Consider the following 18,906-nt stretch of genomic DNA (forward strand, 5'->3'; position numbering starts at 1 on the left):
CTTCTGTCCATTACACCCAACTTCTCCCTCCCTCTTTCCCTAACAGTGGTAAGATAGAAAGAAAAAGTGTTCCCATTGTCCATTTAGCCTTTTGCTTGTTGTACATTGTATGAGGAAAGAACTTTCTACTGATCTTGTTAACTCTTAAGGACAGAGATAAGGGTCATTGGCACTTAGAGTGAAATGAAGAATGCACTTCTGTCTGCTCTTATGATATTCTGCTGAGTTCACAGAGTGACATTCATTCATTCATTCATCATCCTGTTATTCGTTGATTGCCTCGAGCAGGCCCCAGTAACGTCTCTTTCATCCTAGCCCTGAGATTATATTCAAGGCTCTTTAGGAGAATAAGACCCATCATTGTTACTGGTATTTGGCATATTTGGTGCACCACGGGGAGTTTGCCAGACTGTGCCCTGTGGGCAGGCTATATGCGATAGCCTGCAAGTTTGTCCAGAGTAGGAATGAGATAATAAGATATCATAAAAAGATGTTCTGATAAGATGTGGCCACGCGGTTCCGGGACCTGGATTTTCTAGTCTCTGAGTCTTGGCCGTTGATGGGATTACACGGCGCCAGGGGGCCAGGTGGTGGGTGTGACCCCTGCCTACTGGAATTTGGAATTTGGAGGATCTATGTATATTGATAACATTTTTTCCCTCTACCTCCTCTACTCAATTTTCCTGTTTCTTCACCTTCATTAAAGTTTAAGTCTTACAGAAGGATATAGTACAGATATATTTTTAGACTATATCCTTAGTGAATAGACCAGTCACTCAGTAAATATTAATTGAATGATTCACTTTTCTCAAAATAATCTTGTAATTTTGGTAAGATATTCTTTTATATAAAATGATGAGTGTTTTTGAAATCACCTAAGTTAATTGAGCTTACTATCTATGTGTTATGGTATGAATGAGTGGTATACTTTTCACCACTTATTTTTGATCAGTGCAGATGATATGATCAAAGTCTTTGGTGAATTATTTTGAAAATGTCACAGAATATATATATATATATATATATATATATATATATATATACATATATTATATAAGTAAAGTAAGTAAAGGCCCTCCCGTTGTTCATCGATTTGCTCGAGTGGGCCCAGTAACGTCTCCATTGGAGACTTTGTTGTTACTGTGTTTGGCATATCGAATACGTCACGGGGAGCTTGCCAGACTCTGCCGTGCGGGCGAGATACTCTCGGTAGCTTGCCGGGCTCTCCGAGAGGGGCGGAGGAATCAAACTCGGGTCAGCCATGTTGGCTGCGTGCAAGGCAAACGCCCTACCACTGTGCTATCGTAACATGGCCATATATTATATAAACATCTCTTATAGCATATTTAATAAACCTAAATATAAACCAAAAAACCAAAGGTGTCCTTTTTTCCCCTTCTTTCTTTTTTGTTTTGTTTTGCTTTTGGATCACACCCAGCAGTGCTCAGGACTTACTCTGGCTCTGCTCTCGGAATCACTCCTGGCAGGACTCAGGGGACCAGACCTGATTCTAGAGATGGAAAAATTGAACCATGTGCCATGCAAGCATCCTACACATTTTACTATCACTCTGGTCCTCTCACTGGTGTCTTTTAAATAAAAACAATACTTAGTTTTCTTTTTTGTATTTATAAACCAAGGAAAATTTATGTAGTCTGTGGTTATTATTTTACTATTATTATTTTCTCTTAGTACTTTTAAACCCATTTGAAATTATGAAAATAGAAGTACTCATTGAAATTAATCTGAAAATAGTACCTCATTGAAATTGTTTTAGAAGATTGGGTGGCGATCCCTTTCCAAATGACAAATAGGAAAAAAAATCCACCTATTAAGTATAAAATATTTATCACTGAATTTATTTCTGTATTTTTGCCAAGTTCAAACTTCATACAATTTAGAAAAAGGTTACTTTGTCCCTTATTAACAAAGTATTAACTATAATTTGTACTTTTAAAAGATTTCTCTATGATGAATCGTAGTACATAATTTGTTTTTCAAATTACCTATGTATATGTACTTCTATGGAAAACTCTCTTTCCTTTACTCATGAAATGTACAACTGAAGAGAACTCTCTTTTTAAGAAAAATTCCATCTGTTCTTTAACACGCTTCACTCCATTTCTAGCCTAAATCTGTTATCTTCCACAGGATCCTATGCAATGCTTATTTACATCAAAATTGACTCTCAGAATTGAGCTATAAAATTTTGTAATTACCACAATAAAATGTATGGGAGAGAGTATTTAACACACCCAGAAATAGAAGGAATGAGTAATTCTGAGTTACTAGTCATGATCTCTGGTGAGAAATGTACATATTCAACAGAGGTGAGAAAGGGAAATTTAAATGTTTACCTCATCCATACATAGGGAAGGCAAAGGAAGAAGGGAAAGAAACTGGTAAGATGTCTGAGTTTGTTCTTGGTAATGGGAGTCATTCAGATTTCCTGGCTTGCATCTAATATGTGCGGGAAAGCAGGTAACGGGCGGGTTGCAGATTCGAGAGGATCCTGTAGATTGTCTCAAGTGGATGCTTTGTTGTGGCGGTTGTGGCCAGGTAAACTCATGGTCATGAAAGTATTCTAAAGACAGTGAAGCATCATAAAACCAAGATGCTTTCATACTGAGTCATAATCACTTTAAATAAATTGTTTGGGATATTTTTTCTACTTTCCTATGTAAGTGTGTGTTTTGTCTTTATTTTTAGATCATCACAAAGACTGTTCCGGTGTGTCTTTGCATCTCACACGCCTGCCGTAAGTCCTTTCATGCATCCTGCCTGGGTAGGAACTTGAAGGCCTTTGAGGACTTAAAAGTGAATTATTTACCTATTGCTGTAGGGAAAATTACACTGAATTTTGTGGCTTTCAACAGATAGTTTGGGCCTTTAAATCAGGGGTCTGGGCAGAGCTCAGCTGGATACTGTGACTGGTGGTTATCACAACAAAGACTGCAGTCAGAGACCTTGGCTATGAGTTTGCTATTCTGCAGGATTGACCGGGAAGGAGCCGTTTCCACAGACAATCATGTGGCTAAGGGCAGAATTCTCTTCGTTGTTGACTGTGGACCAGGGGCCACTTACGGTTGGCCCTGTGGGCTATTACCAGGGCACTTTGAGGTACACGAGCTGGTTCCCATCAACACCAGCAGGCAACAGGGAAGGTGTGTAAGATTAAAACTGAAGTCTCTGAAGCACCATACCAGGGGTTGCAAACCATTACTTTTGCCCTCTCCTATTTGCTGGAAATAAATGACTGCATCCAATCCAACTCAAAGGGAAGAGAATCAATTAGACAAGGGCATGGGTATCAAAGCTAGTTAATGGCAGAGTTCTCGGAGAAACAACTGATGCAGTGCTGGTGTGTATCGGTTTTTGTTAAGTCTAATCTTATACTATACAGAGCAACTAATAGAGACAGAGTTATGTACCCATATATTAGTTCATCTCTCTGTGTCTCCCTCTCTTTCAGTCTACTCAGTGATAGAGGAAATATAGAAATAAGTGTACAGAATTGGCTCAGTTGGTGCAGGTTGGCAGGTCTCTGATCTGCAGGTCATGCTGGCAGACTAATTCCAGCAGGTGTGTTGCAGTTCTAAGTTGCAGGCAGTTGGAGGCAGAATTCCTTCATCATCAAAAACCTACCTCATGTGGACAGTGATCTGCTTCCCTCAGTTATCAAAATGTTGATGCTAAAAGTAGTCTATAGACCAAACATGATTGCCACTCAAGGCCTCTCTTGCAAAACACAGTACCCAAAAGAAGAGAGAGAGAACAAGGGGGAATGCCCTGCCACAGAGGCAGGGTGGGACGGGGGGGATGGGGGTGGGAGGGATGCTGGGACCCGTGGTGGTGGAGGATGGGCACTGGTGGAGGGATGGGTACTTGATCATTGTATAACTGAAACCCAAGCACAAAAGTTTATAAGTCTATAACTGTACCTCATGGTGTTTCACTAATAAAAAAAAATGTTGATGTCAATTCAATCTAGAAGGACCATCAGAACACCTTCTGCACTAGTTTGACTAGATAACTGGGAAACTGTAGTCTACCTTAGTTGGCAAATCTAATTAATCAGCACACCATGTGTAGACAGTAGTCATGCTAAATGAACAAGTGCTCAGCCATTTCCCTGAGAAGATGACTTATTTTAAAGAAAAAGTTAAATACTCTACCTTTTATTCCATGTTTTGTTTAAACTTCCAAACAAGTCATCACATCTAAGGAAGAGTAGTAATTTATAGTTTCTTGAGAATAATCATTTGGATGTCTTACATAGATGAGATAAATATTACTGATTACTGTTTTCTGCAGACAGCCATTAATCGCTGGCATGTACCTTATGATGTCTGTTGACACTGTAATACCACCAGGAGAGAAAGGTAAGGGATGGTTGGAGGTATTTACCAGTAATTTCTTTTTTAAAAATTTTTAATTGAATTATCATGAGATGTAATTACAAAGTTGTTCATAATTGCATTTTGGTCATACAATATTCTAATACCAATCTCTTCACCAGTGCAATTTCCCACCACCAATATGTATTATATACATATATATGCATATGTTTTATATATATATACAACAAACATATACATATGCATGTGTGTGTAGTTTGTTGTTTAGGACCCTATACCCAGATGCTCAGGAGTTACTCCTAGCTCTGCGCTCAGGAATTACTCTTGGAGGGCTTAAGGGACCATATAGATGCCAGGGATTGAACCTAGGTCAGCTGAATGCAAAGCAAGTGCCCTATCCACTGTATTATCTCTCCAGCCCCAATAGCAGTATCTTTAATATACTTTTAAAATAGCATTATTTTGATTCTCTGAAAAAATAAACCAATTCTTTATTATCCTTGCATTTAAAATAGATTATACAGCTCCAAGCCATTGGTTAATTCATTTTCATTTTTTTCTTGAGATGCTAAGTATTGAGGTTCATGGTTAGGTATTGGGTTAGAGAAATTTAAAAATATCCATCGCTAATATTATTCAAATAATTCATTCTTTAGAGGCCAAACACAAATGACAAAAAATATTGTGGCATAAACTATAATCGAGAAGTTTAGATTCCTAGTTCAGAAGCAAGAAAACTTAGTACCTTCTCAGTCTTTGAACCCTGTTATATTGAACTTAGTTCACACCAATGGTAATACAGAGGGTACAGCACTTTCCTGGCATGCCTCAACCCAAGTTTCATTCTCGAGGACCACATAGTTCCCTGAGCCTGGCCAGGAGTGATCCCTGAGCACAGAGCCAGGAGTAAGCCCTGTGCATCTTCAATGCAGTCCCTAAAAGGACAAATAGATAATGGGGCTAGTAAAAGCTATTTGCCTAAACTTTAAAAAAAAAGTTACTGGAGCTTGGAGCTAGAGAGATCACTCAATTTGATGAGCCTTTGCTTTGCCTGCATGCAAGCGTCCCAGTTTTGATCTACCTGCTACCCCCACCCTCACCCAGCACTTACCGAGGCGTTACGCAGAACCCCAACCCAGATGACCTGGTCATCACCTGGTCACCAGGTGTGCCCCCCACGAGCCCCCCAAAATACTGGCATAGATATGATATTGTTTATAAATGTATCTGATCTGGAGCAATATTTGATATTGCTCATTTGTTTTTTACAAGTTAATGATCAGTATGGTCTGTCACTTGCTTCCATTTGTTTATAAAAGACTTAATGAGTTACTGCTATGCTTTACACTATAAGGGACGAAAGCATGTGCAATATTCCAGGATCTACAGAAACTTTTAATGGAGTAAGTTTAGATGTTTGCCATCCATTTTCAAAAGGCCTTTTCTTCTAAAAATCAAAACTATGTTGTAAGCGCTTTCAACTGCATGCATTTCACCATAAAGGTACCAAAGAAAGGCATTATTGACAGTGATGGTGTATTTTGACTAAAAGCCCTCATGTGTTTATGAATGAAATGAAAAAATGAGAAGGAACACAGTTTTTAGGTTTCCTTGGAGAAGTGGCTGGCACCTAAAAGTACTACCATCTGCTGGGTACTCATGCCTGTGTGCATGCTCACTTCATAAGAGATCCCTCAGGCCTCACAGCTTCTGAATTGCTGTGAGAATCTTGTTCTTTAGGTAAGAATCTTCTTCTTTAAAAACTGACCAGTGACTTTTCTTTCTTCTCTTATAAACAGTGGTGAATTCTGACATTTCCTGCCATTACAATAAGTATCCAATGCATGTCTTTGCCTACCGAGTTCATACTCACCGTTTAGGTAAGAACCGTAAGCTACAACATTCAATTATAAATATTTACTACATGATGCCATAATGGCAAAATAGCAACTAGTTTTGACCTGAAGATGACTTTAATAGAAATAATTTTGTACATTTTGTACAAGAAGTTGAAATCTTATGTTGTTTCATCAGACTGTTAACCATTCACTGACCCAACATTTGGGGTTCTGAAAAATACTCAGATTTTATTTTGAACTAGAAACTCAAATAATGCCTCTGATTTTGAATACCTTATTATTCAACTATATGATTATAATTTGTTTTTCTATAGGTAAAGTGGTCAGTGGCTATAGGGTTAGAAATGGACAGTGGATACTGATTGGACGCCAGAGCCCCCAGCTGCCACAGGTATGGAGAACTTAATTTTGAAAGGTAAAATGTATTAATAGCTGGGAATATATCCCAGAGAGGCAAAAAAGTATAGTCAAAGTGAGATCTGCACTTGTTTGTTCATTGCAGCACTCTTTACAATAGCCAGAATCTGGAAAAAACCTGAGTGTCCGAGAACAGATGACTGGTTAAAGAAACTTTGGTACATCTACACAATGGAGTACTATGTAGCTGTTAGAAAAGATGAAGTCATGAAATTTACATACAAGTGGTGCTACATGGAAAGTATCATGCTAAGCGAAATGAGTCAGAAAGAGAGGGATAGACATAGAAAGATTGCATTCATCTGGGGAACATAAAGTAACAAAATAGGAGACTAACACCCAAGAATAGCCAATATAAGTACCAGGAGGTTCACTCCATAGCTTGGAGGCCAGCCGCACATGCTAGGGGAAAAGGCAGCTCAGACAAAGAAGGGGACACCAAATAGTGTTTGAGGATCCTCCCAGGATGGGATGTGCATCCTGAAAGTAGACTATAGACCGAACATGATTGCCACTCAATGCCTCTTTTGCAAACCACAGCACCCAAAAGGAGAGAGAGAACAAAAGGGAGTGCCCTGCCACAGAGGCAAGGTGGGATGGGGGGATGGGGGGGTGGGAGGGATACTTGGACTGATGGTGGTGGAGAGTGGGTACTGGTGGAGGGATGTGTACTCGATCATTGTATAACTGAAACCCAAGCACAAAAATTTGTAAGTCTACAACTGTACTACATGGTGTTTCACTAATAAAAATTAAAAAGAAAATAAAAGTTGTTGATATTGAAAAAAATGTATTAACAGGTTGATACTGTCCTCTGTTATTCATCAATTTACTCGAGCAGGCACCAGTAACGTCTCCATTGTGAGACTTGTTGTTACTGTTTTTGGCATATCGAATACTCCACAGGAAGCTTGCCAGGCTCTGCTGTGCAGGAGGGATACTCTCGGTAGCTTGCCGGGCTCTCCAAGAGGGGTGGAGGACTTGAACCCAGGTTGGCTGCGTGCAAGGCAAACACCCTACCTGCTGTGCTATCGCTCCAGCCAGGTTGATATTAATTTTAAGAATCCTTGCAGATATTGCAAGACTTTAACGGTTTCTGAATTGGCATATGCTAAATTGTGTGTGGCCTACTTTTTGTAAAACTTCAGATTGATTGTTTCTTTTTTAATACTCTGAATCTTTCTGAAGATAGTAGGAGTGTGTGAGTCTGAATTTCCTCTGTGTGATACTTGTATGGTATGTCTTTATCCTCTTTATGTAGGCCTTAAGATTTCCAAACAAAGTAGGGATGTATGTTGCAATGTATGCTCTGCGTGTGTGTTTGTGTGTGTTTACATATATGCCTTTATCCTTGTTACATAGATTGCTCAGAGAGTTTTCTCCATCATTTTGATGATGCACACCATTTGTCTTATTGCAGGCCTTCTACCCTGCAGAACACCCAGTAGATGTTAATTTTGGGGACATACTGGCAGCAAGATGTGTCTTCACGGGTGAAGGAAGGACAGAAGTCACACATATTGGGTATGATTTCACAAATTCCACTATTAAGATTTTATTGGAACAGTTAAAGTTGACAATTGTCTTCGTAAGTAAACTTCATTTTTTCCTCTGTCATGAACAATTGTGATAAATTATAGTGTTTCATCACCTGAGATAGAGTTGAATAAGCTGCAGGCCAGGTGCTTATTTCTTCATTCTCCCTTTGTTCTTTATTGATTACTTCAGTGTCACAGCTTACACCACATAATTGCCATAATAATGGATGGTATTTTTTCCCATTCATCTTCATAAAAAAAGAGTGAATATGAATATTTTCCTCAAGTGTTCCTTTGTCTTTTATTAAATTTTAGGCAAATATTTGCATTTGTGGTGTCCTAAATAACTCTATTATGATATTTTTGAGTTAAAATTTATATGTGTTTGGGGTTTTCCAGTACTTGAATCTATCAAATGAGAATAATAATATACAATACATGCCAAAGAGAATGTAGACTTTTAAATAATGTTCAGAATATTTTGAGATGCTTTGACATAAGTGTACATTATAGTTCTAAGTAAAATTTTCAAAGCATCAGAAACTCTTGCAAAAAGTTGACCTGCCAACATACAAAATGAAAGAGAAAGTCTCCAGTTGTATTTTTGTTAGAAAAGAACCAAAGATGAGTCTGTCTGCAACGGTACTTCATGATGTCTCACTATTAAAAATTTTTTAAAAAATTTAAAAATAAAAAAATAAAATAAAACTATATGTGCACTCATGACACAGTAAGCAATTAGTGATAACAAAGATAATAAACTCAGTTTAAGAGGATGAATTTTTTTCTTTTTGGTTTTGTTTCTGGACCATACTTAGTTGTGTTCAGGGCTTAATCTTGGCTTCGTGCTCAGGAATCACTACTAGCAATGATCAGGGGACCATATGGGGTGCTGAGGATTGAAGACAGGCCTTCCCCATGTAGAACAAGCACCCAACCTGTTACCTGTTATACTCTCTCCATCCCCAAAGATGTGTCTCATGAAGACAGTTCTAGTGTTGGTTGCCAGGGAAAGGTAAAAGTGTTGATGCAGATGGGGGAAAAAACAGGCAGAAAAAGTGGCATAAAGGTGTTTAGATAAGAGAAAGAACACATGGAGGGTGTGGGATCCCGGAGGAAAAAAAAAAAGAAAAAACAGATTCCAAAAAGAGCCGAGTTCACCCGCAAGTTCCAGATGGAGTAGGTGCCGCATCCCGCCTCCCCCAGATGGAACCCCGGTGACCAGAAGCCTCTACAAACACAGCTCGAGTATGCGGGAACGAGGACTTTTTCTCAAATCTGCCGGACTACACCTCCCAGGTAACCTCTGATTCCGGAAGTCACGCCCACAGCCCGCCCCCCAGCGCCATCTTTGAAGCCTTAAGCATAAGAGAAAGAACACATGGAGGGTGCGGGATCCCGGAGGAAAAAAAAAAAGAAAAAACAGGTTCCAAAAAGAGCTGAGTTTACCCGCAAGTTCCAGATGGAGTAGGTGCCGCATCCCGCCTCCCCCAGATGGAACCCCAGTGACCAGAAGCCTCTACAAACACAGCTCGAGTATGCGGGAACGAGGACTTTTTCTCAAAACCGTGCGGCCGCATAAGCGGCCGCGCGACATCTCTCTATATACAAAGTGATCAATGAGAAGTAAACCACCCAATCTTTCTCCCTGAAAGTCAGAGTTAAGTTTGGAGCACGGCCACAGCCCCAGAAACACAAGGACTTAATGCAGAACCCAGCAGTTTAGAGCAGAAAAGTGAAAGGACTATGCGTTAATCCAGGCCATCAAGTCTGCCGGAGGGGAAAGGGTGTTGCCCCATTCGCCCTCTCTTCTCTGGAAAGAAGGATGGCGGCCGCATGGGAGCCTTGTGGACAGCAGGTATGAGCCGGGGGTGTGGGGGCGACTAAAACCTCATGGGAAGGGGGGCGTTCCGGTCCGTCCTTCACGCCCTACCGAGGTCACCAGTTGCCCCCCACGAGCGGCTCTCCAGCACGGCCACAGCCCCAGAAGCACAAGGGCTTAATGCAGAACCCAGCAGCTTGGAGCAGAAAAGTGAAAGGACTATGCGTTAATCCAGGCAATCATTTCTGCCCAGAGGGGAAAGGGTGTTGCTCCCTTCCGCCCTCCTCCCTCTGGAAAGAAAGATGGCGGCCACATGGGAGCCTTGTGGACAGCAGGTATGAGCCGGGGGTGTGGGGGCGACTAAAACCTCATGGGAAGGGGGGCGTTCCGGTCCGTCCTTCACGCCCTACCGAGGTCACCAGTCACCCCCCACGAGCGGCTCTCCAGCACAGCCACGGCCCCAGAAGCACAAGGACTTAATGCAGAACCCAGCAGCTTGGAGCAGAAAAGTGAACGGACTATGCATTGACCCAGGCCATCAAGTCTGCCGGAGGGGAAAGGGTGTTGCCCCATTCGCCCTCTCCTCTCTGGAAAGAAAGATGGCGGCCACATGGGAGCCTTGTGGACAGCAGGTATGAGCCGGGAGTGTGGGGGCGACTAAAACCTCATGGGAAGGGGGGCGTTCCGGTCCGTCCTTCACGCCCTACCGAGGTCACCAGTTGCCCCCCACGAGCGGCTCTCCAGCACGGCCACAGCCCCAGAAGCACAAGGGCTTAATGCAGAACCCAGCAGCTTGGAGCAGAAAAGTGAAAGGACTATGCGTTAATCCAGGCAATCATTTCTGCCCAGAGGGGAAAGGGTGTTGCTCCCTTCCGCCCTCCTCCCTCTGGAAAGAAAGATGGCGGCCACATGGGAGCCTTGTGGACAGCAGGTATGAGCCGGGGATGTGGGGGCGACTAAAACCTCATGGGAAGGGGGGCGTTCCGGTCCGTCCTTCACGCCCTACCGAGGTCACCAGTTGCCCCCCACGAGCGGCTCTCCAGCACAGCCACGGCCCCAGAAGCACAAGGACTTAATGCAGAACCCAGCAGCTTGGAGCAGAAAAGTGAATGGACTATGCATTGATCCAGGCCATCAAGTCTGCTGGAGGGGAAAGGGTGTTGCCCCATTCGCCCTCTCCTCTCTGGAAAGAAAGATGGCGGCCACATGGGAGCCTTGTGGACAGCAGGTATGAGCCGGGGGAGTGGGGGCGACTAAAACCTCATGGGTCGGGGGGCGTTCCGGTCCGTCCTTCACGCCCTACCAAGGTCACAAGTCGCCCCCCGCGAGCGGCTCTCCAGCACGGCCATGGCCCCAGAAGCACAAGGACTTAATGCAGAACCCAGCAGCTTGGAGCAGAAAAGTGAACGGACTATGCGTTGATCCAGCCCATCAGGTCTGCCGGAGGGGAAAGGGTGTTGCCCCATTCGCCCTCTCCTCTCTGGAAAGAAAGATGGCGGCCACATGGGAGCCTTGTGGACAGCAGGTATGAGCCGGGAGTGTGGGGGCGACTAAAACCTCATGGGAAGGGGGGCGTTTCACTCCGCCCTTCACGCCCTACCGAGGCCACCAGTTGCCCCCCACGAGCGGCTCTCCAGCATGGCCACGACTCCAGAACACAGAAACCAATTTCTTAACTATCTGACTTTCAGTAGAAATACTTCCAGGGTCAATAGGTAAAATAGCAGAAATCCAAAACCAACATTTAATTCTTGAACCCAGCTGTAGAAAGCAAATCACTTCACAATGCTTTTTCAGCATGTCTGATTTGGGGGGGGGGGGGGTAAACTCTAAATAATAGTGGTGAATCTTTTATTGAAACAATCTAATCAAAGCGGATAGAGTGTTAACTAGAATTCATCTGCCTCACAGGGACGGGGAGGGGTGGGGGGTGGGGTTTTATTGGGGTTCTTCATGGGAAAAAATAAGTATTGGTAAAGGGAAATGTGTTTGATATTTGCATGACTGAGACATAAACCTGAAAGCTTTGTAACCTTTCCCACAGTGATTCAATAAATAAAAAAAAAGGTGTTTATATTTGTAACCATCAATTTTAAGGCTAAATATAGAATGAATTGAAGAATATCAATATATCTTATATTTTAAGTAGCGAATTCCAGCAGCTTTGGTTTTGGATTCATTTGGGTAAATTTGAGGAAGAGTCTTGAGCAAAGCAATAAAATTAGAGTTACATGAAATGACACAAAGGGATTGACAAAGTAAACATAATTCAATTTGAAGAAGACTCTGATCATTCATTTCTTAATAATCTTTAAATACATGAAGTGATAAGATTGGGGTTGTACTGATCAGTTGACCTCCATTTCATGTTTGAATAGTACCCTGAAATTTTACATAAATGCCTTTGGTTCTTTGTTAAAAATCTTTGAAATGGGTAAACTGAGTAGTTTAAAGACCCTGATAGCACAGCGGGTAGGGTATTTGCCTTACATGCAGCTGAACTGGGTTTGATTCCTCTGTTCCTCTTGGAGAGTCCAGCAAGCTACCGAGAGTATCCCACCCACACGGCAAAGCCTGGCAAGCTCCCCTTGGCATATTCAATATGCCAAAAACAGTAACAGCAAGTCTCACAGAGGAGACATTTCTGGTGCCACTCGAGCAAATCGATGAACAACGGGGGAGCAGTGCTATAGTGCCGTGCTACAACCTATAGTATGTGTTAGTTTACAAGTTAAAGTGTGGATTGGGTAGAATTGTTTTCATTAGAGGTCTCTTTACAGTTGGGAGGACCTGTAACTTGGACCCAATCCTGTCCTTTGTGTATCCTGGGGGCAACAGGTACCAAAAAAATTAATGGCTGGGAGAGCACAAAGATGGGAGATCAGACTTATCTCTAGAGGCCTCCTGCAGTTTCGCGCAGCCAGAATAACTCTAATCTTTTTTTAAAATGTGCATTTTGTTTTCAAATAATATTCTAAAGTGACCCTTTTAATCTCTGTTGGGAAATCCCACATGGGTTAAGGAAATGCCATTTACAATATGAACAAAATAGAAGTTAAAAGGAAATCAAGTTCTTGGATGAGTTTACCTTCTGAATATTTAATTTCTACTCAAGAAGCAACTTTTTCCCCAATGAAATGATATGCTAAGAAGATAACTTGTTATAAATTTAAATATGAACACAAATCCTCATGATTATGCCAAACATTCTTATAGCACCTAATAGGCTTTTTAGTTTTAGAACGATAGTATCAATATATCTCTATTCTTTAGAACAATGGATTGTTTTCAAAGGGTACCGTACAATCACAGTTGAGACTGTAACTAGTAAAAACCAGAACAAAACTCCAGTGTCTGCTGACTTAAGGAATATTTTACTACCCCTCCTCTCCCTCTTCTCCCCGCCCACTACTCTTCCCTATGCTCAAACACATATCCTGCTGGAAATAGGCTTAGTCCTGGGGCTGATATTGACAAAAGCTTCACTTCTCCAAACATCTTATGGGATCATAAGACATCTTATGCACAGGAAGAACTAGTTGCTTTGCACTTTTAACCATGCTATGAGGCAGACTAGGTTTTATAGGAAAATTGTGTTAACAGTAACCCACTAGGAAGATTTCTGGTTAAGCAATTTTAGAGAATTGTAGGGAGAAACTTTTGCTTAGGTCATACAAGCATAGTTAAATAGTGAAAAAGCACTTTAAAAAATAGAGACTTGTTTTTCCTTACCAGATTTTCATTTCAAAGAGTAATTTTTAGGGCGAGGAATGTGGTTCAAGAGAACCCTGGCCTTGCATGCATGAGATCTGGATTTCATTCCCAGAATAACTTAAAATCATAGCCATTAAGTTTAGCCATTAAGGGGGCCAGAGAGATAGTGCAGTGGGTAGATCACTTGCCTTGCATGAGGCTGACTCGTTTGATTCCCAGCATTTCATATGGTGCCCCAAGCTCTGCTAGAAGTAATTTATGAGCACAGAGCCAGGAGTGATCCTTCAGCATTGCCAAGCATGGTTCCAAAACATATATATATATACATGTACATGTATATATGTATATGTATAAACATAAAATGAATTATATATACACATGCATAGATATGTGCATATATAATCATTTAAGGATGAATGGATTTAAAATAAAATATTTTAATAAATATACTTAGGAGATAATATTTTAACCCAAATATATTTATTTTAAAATAGTAAAATGTATAATGTGTATAGCAAATTTGCACCAATTATACTGGCATTATAGTGCTGATGAATTGATAAAGAAGCATTATTTTGTGCTTGACTGCCTTATATATTGTGCATTCATCATGACAGTTTTCTAAATTCATTTTCAATGTTTAGTCACGATTAAACCAAAAGGAATTTAATTGAATTAGTCAATTAAGCTAATGAAGTTAGATGATTTCCATATAAGTTTACACGCTAAAGTTTAAAATTAATTCTTGAGAATATTTAGCTAATGTTTAGCTTGGTAAATTTTGCTGGCCAGTATTATTTTTTTTTTCGGTATACCAGTTAATTTCACATACAAATGTGAATGTGTAATGAATGTGCAGAGATATCTTCAATCATGTGTGAATAGAATGTGGCAAAGTTAAGAGCAGGTGATTCAGTGCCGCTCATACAGAGGTGCTGCAGGACTCCTCATTGACATGAGTCCTGCAGCAGTACCATTGCAGTGCCAAGGACCCCTCGTCCAGACATGCATGCACTCTGTAAGGTAGTGAACTGGGAGCCTCCTGACTGGTGGCATGTGCCCTGGAAGTCGTGCCAACGTTATCCCAGGGAAAAAGTCAACTCTCTCTTTCTTTCTCTCCCCAACTCCTCTCTCTCTCTTCCTTTCTCTTCCATTTAGACACCATGATTCACAAATCTGTTACGCTACTAATAACACAGTTGAAGGCCATTTTTACTCCAAAGCCAATACCAGGGTCAGTTCATCTCCTTCCCCTGTGTTTCCTCCTCCTCCCCCGACTCCTCTCCCCACCTTTTCCTCCTCCTCCTCTTTTTCTCCACCTCCTTCTTCTTCTCCCTCCTCTTCCTCCTATATCTTCATGAAAGTAAAACAGAATACACAAACTATTAGCCTGACAAAAGAATTATTTGAGCCCTAACTTATCTAGGATGTGATAGTTTGTCATATTAAAGCTCAGAAAGACTGGGTCTGCAAGTTTCCTAAGATGGAAAGGAGTAAAGTATGGGTCCTCTTTTTCTTCAGCACTCTTGTGGTAGCGACAGTCTGTAAATTATTCATTCACTGAGTTTTGTATTCATATATTAGTACACCAAATCAACAGTATTGGGGAGTGATTAAAGCTGTTTCACAAAATGTCTTGTATTTCAAGCTAAACATGGGCCTGATATTACTAAATAGTGGAAATATAGGAGGATTTCTCTCCAGCTTAGCAGAGAGTTCCATTAATCATGAAAGTATTAAATGATTTTCCTTCATGAGTCAAAGGAGTGTTTTGTTTTCCCACTCTGTGCAAGTCTGATTCCAGGTTTCCTTAATCTTTTCTTTCATCTTTTTAACGATATGCATATATTTCCTCATTTTGTTTTCTGATTTCTTATTTTGTTTGGGTTTTTGGACCATGCCCTAAGTTGCTTAAGGGGCTACCCTGACTCGGTGCTTGGAGATCACTTGTGGTGATGTGGGAGATCATGGGGTGCCAGGCATCAAACCTGGTCCTCCAGCATGCGAAGCATGTGCTGCAGCCATTGAGCGCTCTCTGACCCCATCTTTCCTCATTTGAACAAGGGGCAGGGAAAAGTAAACGGTAAAATATCCTGGCTTATTACTATGGTGTCTTTCATTCCCTTTATCACACCTAATATTCTGACCAGCTCCAAAGCTGTTAAAATATGATTATTAGGAATGGCATTTTGAGACATGAAGATGTTTGTTTGGGATTTCACTTCACTATTTGCTTATGTATCATTGGAAAAGGCAATTACACTGACTGGTATCAGCACCAGCGGGTGAGAAATCAAGTGATTATGAAGCACAAACACAACTTCCCCTGGCAGGTGCTCATTCGTGCCATCTCTCGGGAGCCCTCCATTTTCAGAGCTTAGAGAAACTGCATCTCTAAGAGATGTTTAATTTTTTCCTTCCCTTGCTGATGTCATTACTGTTGCTATGGAGAGCAAGGAAGTGCTGCATGACTGTTGGAAAAATCAACACTGAAATATTTCTGTATAGCAAATTGTCCATTTCAGAGCTTGCTTTTATTCATTTACGCCAAAAGTACATGCTCCTTTGCCCAAAATACTTTGGTATCTAAAATTTGGTGAATGGTTACCTAAGTAGAAAAGAGGATGCCATATGTACTAACACATGTGCATTAAGGAATTTGAAAATGTGTATTATAAACTATTAGGGATCAATTTACATTATTTGGAGGTTTTTTTTCTTGGAAAAGATTATCTTGTTTTAAAGTCTTGTTTTTCACAAAGAGCCGTTTAGTTAGGCCGTGCAGCCCCACTGGGGTCTGAGCTCTTGAAAGACACTGATTTCATTTGATGTCCTAGAGGCATTCGTCTAGCCTGCTGTGGAGCCAGTTTACCAAGTCAGATAGCAGAAATGCATTTGGAGACTCCATATCAGCACATTGTTCCTGCTTTATCAGACTCTCCAGATGAAGAACAGTAACTCAAAGAGCCCATGCTTTCAGGACTAAATGGGGAGAAAAGTAATTTTTAAAGACTTGTAAATAATATATTAATTTTACTAAAGTGCTCAAAATCTTATTGTTATCAGTCACATAATTAAGATTTTCTGGGAGAAAAGTACTTTCTAAGGCACCATTTAGCCACATATATGGGTTTCAGTAAGTGGATGACAGACAAAAGCAAACAAGGATTGAGGAGAGGGGAAATTGAGGCTTGCTTCCATTTAAATACCATTTCCCTTTGCAGTGTCTGTTGCTATCCATGGAGTAACTACAAGCTCTGTTATTAGTGGAAATCAAACATTGACAATATGCTTTTCATGTTGAAAACTGTGGTGGTTTAAATGAAAGCTGTAAAATAAAGGCACATTCCACCTTTGAATTGCTGGCAGATTTACTGGTTGCATTTTTCTTGCGTTAAGAATAAGTTGTATGTGAATGATTTGTTGTGTCTCCTTATTTTATTTATTTATCTTTTGCCTACAGCGGCACATCTAGTGATGAAATGTGCAACTTATATATTATGTATTACATGGAAGCCAAGCATGCTGTTTCTTTCATGACCTGTACACAGAACACGGCTCCAGATATGTTCAGGACCATACCACCAGAGGCCAATATTCCAATTCCTATAAGATCTGATATGGTTATGATGCATGGACATCACAAAGGTAAAATTTATTGTTAAGTAATAGAGATTTTGAACTTTCTATTTTGCTCCATGTCACATGACTAGATGAGTAATATTTTTTAGTTTAAAATGGAAAATTCCACAACCTGTTTTATTGAATGCAGTATATTGACTCTTTACTGAGTTTTGTAAATTCAGTTAAAATGGTGGAACCAGAGAGATGGTACTGTAGGTAAGGTTTTTGTCATGTACTCTGGATGCAGATTCGATCCTTGGTACTGCATATAGTCCCCATGCCCTGCTAGAAGTGATTCCTGAGCACAAAGCCATGAGTAACCCCTGAGCACAGCTGGGTGTGGATGCCTCCCCACCCAAAAAATTAATTAATTAATTAAATGTCATTGCAACTCCTTATTTTTCCCTAGTGAAAATTTTATAGAAGAAATTAACATAGCAATCAAGTTCATTTGTTTAGGGCCTAATATGTTTGTGGAATGTGCCTTAAGAATCATAGATTAGAAAATAAAATATTTAAAGTATTCATAAAAGAATGCTAAACTCAAAAACAAATGAGTTGTTAGTATATTATAAAATTCTGTATATAAAATTCTTTATATTAGTATATTATGAAATTCTGTATATAATCTACTTAAGTCGTAAGTTTAGTAGCCAGTATTTATGCTGAGGTATTTTTTAGCAATGGAGTATTTCTATCATATTTTTTTATATTCAAAGTTAGAAATGCTTTGGTTTTCTCTGATTTTAAGTGTTAAATTATTTTCTTCCATACTGAGTTATCAGTTTAATTATCAGTGGCAGTGAGATAAAAACTATAGAAGTGTGCTAACTTTTCATAGTAGTCATGAGTCATGGATTGATCCATTAATTTATCGATGGGTATAGAGTGGAAAGCATCAGGACCTGCTTCAGTCCTGTACTTTTCCATAGAAACAGTTTGGGTTCGATGGCTACATTAGTGCTAAAGTTTCTGGTATTGATGCACAAAACTATCACACACCCCTCTAACACTACCCCCTGTCTTCTTTGGTCCAATCAGTATTCTCCAAACCCCCCTGGGATTAAATAGGATTAGGGGGGCGGGGATAATGCCCACTTCGGGGTCCTCGGGGGCTGTTCTGGCTCTGCTCAGAAGAGGCCTCTGACAGAACTCGAGATCGGATCAGGATCATGGCCAGAGCAGCTGTAAGCAAAGCACATGCCTGGCCACCTGTAGTCGCTCTCTGGTCACTCTGATGCGTAAATTCTTAAGGGGATGCAGCAGGGGAGAGGGGAAGATTCTTTTTTTAATTTTTTTCAATTCCTTAGGTAATGTGCTTTAGACTATTGCTAGTTTCAGGATTTCATTCACAGAACATTCCGGCATCACACCCTCCACCAGAGTGCCCCAGTGTCTCCCACCCCCATCCTCATCCCTTATGCCTCCATGACCCCTTAAGCTTCCTGCTGAAAACCAGGTCTCTGACTCTGCTGCCTTTGGGCATTCGTTATTCCCAGGAAGTTTCTTTACATCCCACCAATGAGAGAGACACTCTGTGTCTCCCTCTCCCAACTCCTTCTCTCAGCACAGTA

At 40.7% G+C, this 18,906-nt stretch overlaps 1 protein-coding gene across 9 annotated transcripts in view; it reads left to right on the forward strand.

Moving 5' to 3' along the window:
* PAM (peptidylglycine alpha-amidating monooxygenase) overlaps positions 1-18,906 on the forward strand; it is a 199,178-nt gene that overhangs the window by 97,465 nt on the left and 82,807 nt on the right. For all 9 annotated transcript variants that reach the window (XM_056106594.1, XM_056106595.1, XM_056106592.1 and 6 more), the window contains 6 exons: positions 2,710-2,758; positions 4,315-4,382; positions 6,158-6,238; positions 6,532-6,608; positions 8,055-8,158; positions 17,172-17,356. In XM_056106594.1, coding sequence (XP_055962569.1) covers positions 2,710-2,758; positions 4,315-4,382; positions 6,158-6,238; positions 6,532-6,608; positions 8,055-8,158; positions 17,172-17,356 — 564 coding nt within the window. The remainder of the gene's footprint in view (positions 1-2,709; positions 2,759-4,314; positions 4,383-6,157; positions 6,239-6,531; positions 6,609-8,054; positions 8,159-17,171; positions 17,357-18,906) is intronic.

Source organism: Sorex fumeus, unplaced genomic scaffold, assembly GCF_029834395.1.
Source record: "Sorex fumeus unplaced genomic scaffold, SorFum_2.1 ptg000131l, whole genome shotgun sequence".
Classification (NCBI taxonomy): Eukaryota; Metazoa; Chordata; class Mammalia; order Eulipotyphla; family Soricidae; genus Sorex; species Sorex fumeus.